Source organism: Marmota marmota, unplaced genomic scaffold (genome assembly GCF_001458135.2).
Source record: "Marmota marmota marmota unplaced genomic scaffold, marMar, whole genome shotgun sequence".
Classification (NCBI taxonomy): Eukaryota; Metazoa; Chordata; class Mammalia; order Rodentia; family Sciuridae; genus Marmota; species Marmota marmota.
This window is the reverse complement of record NW_026000037.1, coordinates 22539716-22548308: the sequence shown is the minus strand read 5'-3', so window position 1 is coordinate 22548308 and position 8593 is coordinate 22539716. Positions and strand designations below refer to the sequence as shown.

The window sequence follows — 8593 nt, the reverse complement described above, 5'->3', positions numbered from 1 at the left end:
CCGGGCCTCCAGGTGACGCGTCGCGCGTGGGGCCAATGGGCAGGCGGGGGAGGTAGGGGCAGGTTCGGGGGAAGAGGACTGGGAGCCGACCCGCGGCCGGGTGGCGGGGGTGAGTAGGGTTGGCGGGGCTGGACAGCGGCGGGCCTGGGCGCGCTTCGGCACGAGTCCTCTTGTTGTCCCCTGAGCCCAGCGCTGCCGCCAAGACGCGCCTCCGCGGCACCCCCAGGCCGGAGAGGTGGAAGCGGGAGGTGCGGGCGGCTGGTGGCGGCTACAGGTAAAGAGGCACACTGCTTGTCTTGTTGAGGTACTCCCCAGAACGCTTGGTTCCTTCCCCTGGGAGACGGAGTCTTGGACACCCGAAGTATCTGGAAACAAATCTGTCCTCTGATCTCAGGGAGGGGGGGTTCGGGATGGGGTGGGGTTAGGTCGAATCAGGGGAGCTTGACCCCTGAGGGAAAAGTAGGGGACGATTTGAGAAGGTGCAGAAGGTGTCTGCCGGATCCTTCTGGCTCAATGGGATGTCTTTGAAAGAGAAAAAAAGGAAATCTGTAAATGGAGGCCTTTGCAGAAAAGCGTTTGAGAATTCCTTGTACATCAAGTCTTAATGTAAGATTTCTAATCCTTTCTTGGGGTTGGGCATTTCCCCTCTTGCATCTTTTTATGACATACTAATTACTGTTCTTTTTACTTTGGCGTGAGGTTTGTCTTTCAAAGAGACATGCTATTTTCCATAAAACTTTACACAAAAGATAGATATGCCTTGTGTTATTACCTGTCATGTGGCTGTTGTACAGGATTTAATGTCCTTTTTTTTTTTCCACATCGCAATCCACAAGTATTTATGGAGGGTCATAGTATCCCCCAGTGATGTATAAATGATGTTATTTAAATTTAACCTATGTGCATTTAAAAACTTTCATAATTTAGCTAATGTGAGCATTCATATTATCATTGATTATTGTTCTAGATAAATGATTCTGCATTTGCTTTTCCCAGGAAACATATTATGGATACCAAAGATTAAAGTCATTATTGACATTAATCTCAAAATCTTGTAACAACTATATGACTATGTACTTGCAGGTGGAAATGAGTTCTCAACAGTTTCCTCGGTTAGGAACCCCCTCCACTGGACTGAGCCAGGCACCTTCACAGATTGCAAACAGTGGTTCTGCAGGATTGATAAACCCAGCGGCTACAGGTGAGATGTGTACTATTCTTCTATATTGCTTCCTATTTCAAGACTAATGCCGGTTTTGTAACTTAAAAACTAGCAGATTCCTTCTAGGATTTAAATACTAGGTTATTGAATTTAAAGAAAGAGTATGTTACTGTAGTGATTGAAATAAGACATTTTTTATTACTCTTTTAGCCATTTCATTTACACGTACTGAGTATTCATGTGACTTATAGTAAAGCATGCCTATAAGAACTATTTTTTAATGCATGGATATAGTCTCATCTTATTAACACCCATATGTATAGTAGTGCATAAAGGGAGCACAACAGTGTGTAAAGATAGGCCACCTCTTAGGAACTAGCTAAATAGAAAAAAGAAGAATATATATTATATTTATATATATATATATATATATATATATATATATACACAAAAAAAAAATATATATATATATATATATATATAAGCAATATGGTTAGTTAGTGTATCCTTTGAGTGGTATAGATTAGTGGTTGTCAGTGGGGGTTGATTTTGCCATGAGGAGAATATTTGGCTGGAGACATTTTTGGTTATCACAACTAGGTGGTGCTTTCAGCATTTGATATGTTAGAGGCAAGGGATGTTGCTGAATATATTAAAATGCACTGGACAATGTCTTCCCCACTCAAAGAATTATCCAGTCCAGTCAACATTGCTGAAGTTAAGGAATTCCTTCAAATACCATTTTTTTCTGTATATTAAGGAAAAACATGATATTGCAAAGTGAAATATATTACTTTTTCTACTATTTTCTTCTTTACCACCCAGTGGTTCTATTCCTTATGGTAAATTGTACGATTGTTGACTCATTGCTCAAATGAGGATCTGAGGCATCTTTAATTGCTTTGTCATTGTCTCTTACCTGTGAGCCTTGACCCTTGTCTAATGTTCAGTCTCATTTCAAATTGCTTTACCGCCATCCTGCCAACTCCATCTTTTGTTACAAATTTATTTTAGTTCTCTTTAGTCTCAAAATTACTTAAAGCTGTGTTCTGCCTCCTTCTGGATGGGATCTACTCATGTTTTCTCAATGAATAATTTCAGGTTCTTAGTTTTCATGACCTTGGAACTTTGCACATTCTTTTCCTAAGCCACAATCTTTAAACCTTTCTTTCCATACTCAGTTATTTGGTTAATCCTTGTTCTTCCTTAAGATTTCATCTTAGATGTCATTTTCTCTAGATGTCCTTGCTGACTTTATCTTCCACAGCAATCAGGTTGTGACCTCCCCTAGAGTGAAGCTCAAAGGAGAGCCAAGGCCATCTGTGTCTCTTACATCTTTGCATATGCTGTACTTGCTATAGTGGAGGGCACAAAGTTATGGTCAATGACTTCTCATAAAACCTCCTAAAGTTTTTTATTCCTTAACAAATATTTTTGATAATATTTTGTCTGTGGCATAAATTCACAGTAGGATAATTGAAAGGAGCATAGTTAAGCACAACATTTTTAAACATCTTTTCCTTGCAAGGAATTATACTACTCACTTAAAAAGGTGTTACTTAGCGATTATTGTCCTCAAGTTTTGCTGACAAACAAATTATTAGAACAAAAGTGTCTGAAATTTTACTTCTCAAGGGTGCTTATATGTATATTCTTTGAATGGCTTTAAAGAAATAAAATAGAAATTTTCTCTTAATAGTTAGATGTCTCTGTTTCCTATGGCTTGTGTCACAAGAGACGATTTGAAGTTCTAAGCATGTCAGGATCTGAATGAAGTACATATTCAAAGTTAAGAAATATACATAACTAATGATTCAAGATGTTTTTTCCTAATAGAAATAAACAAATAAATCCAAATATCTGGAAGGAAATGATAAATGAACCCCAAAAGAGTCTAATAGGAAATGATCAATGCATTCTATTTTAATGAAGTTGTTAAAAATTGGTTTTCTTGGACAAACATGGGAAATGGTGTGGAATTGTTCTTTTTCTTAATTTTATTTAGGGACAATTTGGGGAAAAAAGGAAAGAATAGATATTACGATTGCTGTATGTATATAGGTGACTATGACCAGTGTGATTTTGCAATCTGTACAATCAGAAAAATGAGAATTTATACCCCAATTGATTCAAATGTATGAATTGCCAAGATCATTGTAATGTCATGTGTAGCTAATAAAAAAAAATGAACAAACAAACAAAATATGATTAAAAAATAAGTAGAAAATGGGAAGAGAGAAGTAAAACTGTCCTTATTCATAAACAACATGACACTATATGCAGAAATCCAAAAGAATCTTTTAAAAGTGTTTCAACTAATAAGTGAAATAGGTAAAGTTGTAGAATACAAGATCAACGCACAAAAATGAATTATGTCTGGACATTGCAATAGAAAAGAAACTTTTTAAACATCATTTACAGTGGCATGTGAAAAAAAAATTACGGAGGAATAAATTTAACAAAATTAAGACCTAGTCTTCCAGGGTTAGGAGACTAAAGCTTTACTGAGAGAAATTAAAGAACTAGGTAAATGAAAAAAAAAGATCTATCATATTCATGAGTGGAAAAACCCAATATTTTAGGATATTGGTCCATTCAAAGACATCCTAATTAAAATCTCACCAGGCTTTTTTTTGTAAAACTTAACAGCATAATTTTAAAATTATGTGGAAATCCAAAGAACTTAGAATAGCTAAAGCAGTTGGGGGACACTGTTGCCTTTTTTCAAAACTTGCTACAAAACTACACTAATCAATATGATGAAGTCTGGCCCAATCATGCACATCTTTAATCCCAGCTACTCTGGAGGCTGAGGAAGGAGGATCACAGGTTAAAGGCCAATCTGGGCTACTTTGTGTGACCCTGTTTGAAAACAAAAATTTTTAAAGGAGTGGGGATGTAACTCAGTGGGACAGTGCTTGCCTAGGATGCAGAAAGCTCTGGGTTCAATCCTCAGTACCGCCCCCAAACAGAGAAGAAAATAGTGTGGTATTGGCATAAAGAGACAAATTATAGATTTGTAAAATAAAGTGGAGGATCTAGAAATGGACCTAGACATGTGTGATAATTGATTTTTTTAAATTTTATTTATTTATTTATTTTGGTACTGGGGATTGAACTGTATTCGACCACTGAGCCACATCCCTAGCCCTGTTTTGTATTTTATTTAGAGGCAGGGTCTCACTGAGTTGCTTAGTGCCTCACTTTTGCTGAGGCTGGCTTTGAACATGCAATCCTCCTGCCTCAGCCTCCCTAGCTGCTGGGATTACAGGCATGCACCACAGCACCTGGGTTAATCAATTGATTTTTGCAAAGGTTTCTAAGTAATTTGAAAGGAAAATGATAGACTCTTCAAAGTAATGTGGAAATTCTGGAATATCCATTTGGGCGGTAAAAATGAATCTGGATCCATATTTTCTTCACATACAAAAATTAACTCAAAATACATCATTGATCTAAATGTAGAATTTTGAAAATAGAGGAGAAACTTTACAACTTCAGGGTAAGCAAAACTTGCTCAAGTCACATGCAAAGAGAAGCAGTTCATACAAATTTAAAAATGATTGCTCTTCAAAAGATACCATTAAGAAAACCAGAAAGTGTGCCACAGAGAGGATATTTTCAATAAATACATCCATAACGGTTCTTTTTTTTTTAAGAGCTGGAGAACAATTCATTCTTTTGTACTTGTTCATATATGCTTTTTTTTGTTCTTATTTTTTTAGTAGAATGTATTTTGACATAGTATACCTATGTATAACTTATTCTTCTGGAGTGTAACTTATTCTTCTGGTTGTACATGATGTAGAATTGCATTGGTTGTGTAATCATATATGCACATAAGATGATAATATCCTATTCATTCTACTATCTTTCCTATTCCCATTCCCCCTCCTTTTCTTTAATTCCTTTTGTCCAATCCAAAGTACTTCTATTCTTTTTTTTTCAATATTTAGTTTTTAGTTGTAGTTGGACTGAATACCTTTATTTTATTTATTTATTTTATGTGGTGCTGAGGATTGAACCCAGGGCCTCGCACGTTCTAGTCGAGTGCTCTGCTGCTCTTCTGTTCTTAACCCCCCGCCCCCAATTGTGAGTTAGCAGCCATATATCAGAGAAAACATTCAGCCTTTGGTTTTTGGGATTGGCTTATTTCACTTAGCATGATATTCTCCAGTTCCATCCATTTACTGGCAAATGCCATAATTTTTATTACTTTTTCTATAAAGGATTTTTATTCTGAATATATAAAGAACTCCTGTAACTCAATATTAAAAAGATAGCCTTAATTTTTTTTTTTTTTTAAATATCTATGAATGGGGCTGGGGATGTAGCTCAGTGGTATAGAGTGCTCATCTCTCGTGAAAGAAACTGGGTTCACTCCTCACATTTAAAAAAATAATAATAAAGGTATTGTATTCATCTACAAGTAAAAAAAATATTTTTTTAAAAAAATCTATAAATGTTGAAGAAGCATGTGAATAGTTGCTCAAATTATTCATCCTTAGGGCAATGCAAATTAAACCCACATTGAGAAACTACTACACATCCAATAGTATGACGAAAGCTAAAAAAAAGCAACAATACCAAATATTGGTATGGATGTGGAACAAAAGGAACTCATATATTGACAGGAATGCAAAATGGTCTAGCCACTTTGGGAAACAACTTAGCAGTGTCTTATCAAATTAAACATATATTTTATACACAACCGAACTATGTGTTTACCTAAGGTAAATGAAAAGTATATTTATACTTTATACACTTGACTGTTCATAAAAACTTTTATTTGTACCAAGCAGTCACTTGGGAAAACCCAGTGTTTATCAATGACTGACTGGATAATAAGCAAATTGCACATAACCATGTAATGGGATACTACTCAGCAATAAAAAAGATCAGGCAGGCTACCAGTACACTCACCAACACAGAGGGACCTCTCTGTTGTAGTACAAAACATTGTACTAAGGAAAAGAAGCCAGACTCAAAAGAACCACAGATTGTCTGTTTGTAGAAAATTCTAGAAAAGACAAAGTTGTAATGACAAAGCAGATCACTGTTGGATGGGAGGGGAGGGAAATGAGAACAAAGAGACATGATTGAACTTGTCAGAGTAATGAAAAATGTTGCATATCTTGATTGTGTTGTGGTTACATCACTGTATGCTTTTGAAAAAATATAGTTATACACAATTAGTGAATTTTATATGTAAGTAAATTTGATTGACTAAAAATGATGACTAAAAAATTAACTAAAAGATGAGCACATACTTCACAAAAGAAGATATATCTGAGGCTGGGTATGTGGCACATGCCTGTAATCCCAGCATTGAGAGAGGCTGAGCAGGAGGATCATGAGTTCAAAGCCAGCCTCAGCACCTTATCGAGGCTGTAAACAACAACAACAACAATAAAAGATACATCTGAATGTCCTGTCATCACATAAAAAGATACGCAGCACTGCCAGTCATTGTGGAAATACTAAGGCTGAATGAATAATTTGTGCCTTGTTCACAGATTGGCATACTATGCAGCATTGAGATGGCTATATATCAAACATTGGTGAGGATAAGAAGCAACTGAAACTCTACATAAAATGATGCAGTTGCTTTCAAAAGTATTTTGGCAGTTTCTTAGAAAGCTAAACAAGCACTTAACATTTGTCCCTACCTTTCTTCTAGGAGTTGCTGAGGCTATTTCTTTAAAAATCATTGAAGAGTTAGGTGTGATGCTTATGCCTCCCAGCCACGATGGAGGCTAGAGCCAAAGTATGGCAAGTTCAGGGCCAACTGGACTACTTAGTAAGACCCTGTCTCAAGATAAAATTTTTTAAAGGGTTGGGAATATAACTCAATAGTAGAATGCCTGCCTAAGCATGCACAAAGGCCCTGTGTTTATTCCGTAGTATCATAGGAGATGGGGAAATCATTCTTTAGAGTAGCCATTTTATTGTATGTAAATTAGAATTCAGTCAAGTGGTTTTATAAATCAGAATTCTAAGAATTCTGAATGACCTGAGAGAAAAGTCAGTATATAGCAAACTAGAAATATGCATCGGTTTTTTCACCCATCACTTCTATAATTTTTTTCCTAAAGAAACCACTTGACAAGGAAAATTTAGAAATAACCTAAAGTAACAGTGGTTTTAAAAAACTGTTTTTTTATTATCTGGGCGGTAGAATTCCAGAGAACCTTTAAATGCAATATGTACATATTGTATATTACTCGGCATTTCAACTTTCAGGTATATATCCAATAGAAATGGTATTTATGTTCACCAAAAGACATAACTAGCACTAACAGCCTCACACAGTGGCACCGTCTGTAATCCCAACTACTGGGGAGCTTGAGGCAGGAGGATCATAAGTTCAAGGTCAGGAACTTAGTGAGATCCTGTCTTAAAGTAAAATAAAAGGGTTGGAGATGTAGCTCAATGGCTTAACACTTCTGGATTCAATTCCCAGTTCTGGCGGGAGAAAAAAATATTAGTAGTTATTCATAATATTTTTGATAAATAAAATAGAAAACTATTTAAAAGCCTCTTAACAGTAAAATGGATAATTTGTGCTTTGTTCACACATTGGTATACTACACAGGTTTGAGAATGAAAAATCTACAGCTCTGTATAGTAATGTGGATCATCATATCTACAAGTGAAAGAAGCATGACACAACAGGGCATATTTGTTAACAATCTGGTGTTAAATGTTTAGGAGAGTGGGTATCTTTGGGAGGGATAGGACTGCAGTGGAGCAGAATGGATAGGAGGATATCCAGGGGCCAGAAATGTTTTGTTTCTTGAGCTGCGAACTGGTGATTCAGGTGTATTCTTGTTTGTGAAAGTCCATTGAGCTGCACAGTTAACATTTGTGCACTTATCTTTAAAACAGTTACACGTCAATGGAAACTGGTTAAATAAAACCTACTCCAAATTAAAAACTAGTGAGAAGTGTCTGAAAGTTTTAACTGGTGGTGCCTTTGGGTTATAGATTTTGGGGCACCTTTACTTTCTTTATAGATTTCCAAATAATTTAAACTTTCCACATAAGTAAATATTTTCTCTGTGTTCAGAAAAATAAAGCTATTAGTATTATTTTAGAAAAAATGATAAACAAGTGTAAGTTAGTATTTCTACAAACTTTCTCCTTTGTTACCCTAGTATTCCTTGATTATCTTAATTTTTAAATAGGTCATGTGTTCTGGTAATCTAAAATTCCAGAAGTTAAAGAAGTTTCAGTGAAAAGTATCTCCAGCATCCCTGATCCCTGTCCTCCAATCTTGAAAAATCATGTTCTTAGAGTTAGGAATTGTATTAATCTCTCTCTCTCTGGTCCTGGGAATTGAACCCAGAGTCTTGTGCTTGTAAGACAAGCACTCTACCAACTGAGCTATATCCCCAACCCCTCTTTTTTTTTTTTTTTTTTTTTTTCCTT

The 8593-nt window shown here is 35.9% G+C and overlaps 1 protein-coding gene across 6 annotated transcripts in view; it reads left to right on the top strand.

Moving 5' to 3' along the window:
• The window catches only part of Sap130 (Sin3A associated protein 130), a 72312-nt gene that overhangs the window by 187 nt on the left and 63532 nt on the right, over nucleotides 1-8593 (top strand). For 5 of the 6 annotated variants that reach the window (XM_015479103.2, XM_015479104.2, XM_048812156.1 and 2 more), the window contains exon 2: nucleotides 1084-1201. In XM_015479103.2, coding sequence (XP_015334589.1) covers nucleotides 1090-1201 — 112 coding nt within the window. In that variant the 5' untranslated portion in view covers nucleotides 1084-1089. Of the gene's footprint in view, nucleotides 1-90; nucleotides 110-1083; nucleotides 1202-8593 lie in introns of those variants that run through there. The other variant, XM_048812155.1, reaches the window with a different exon arrangement.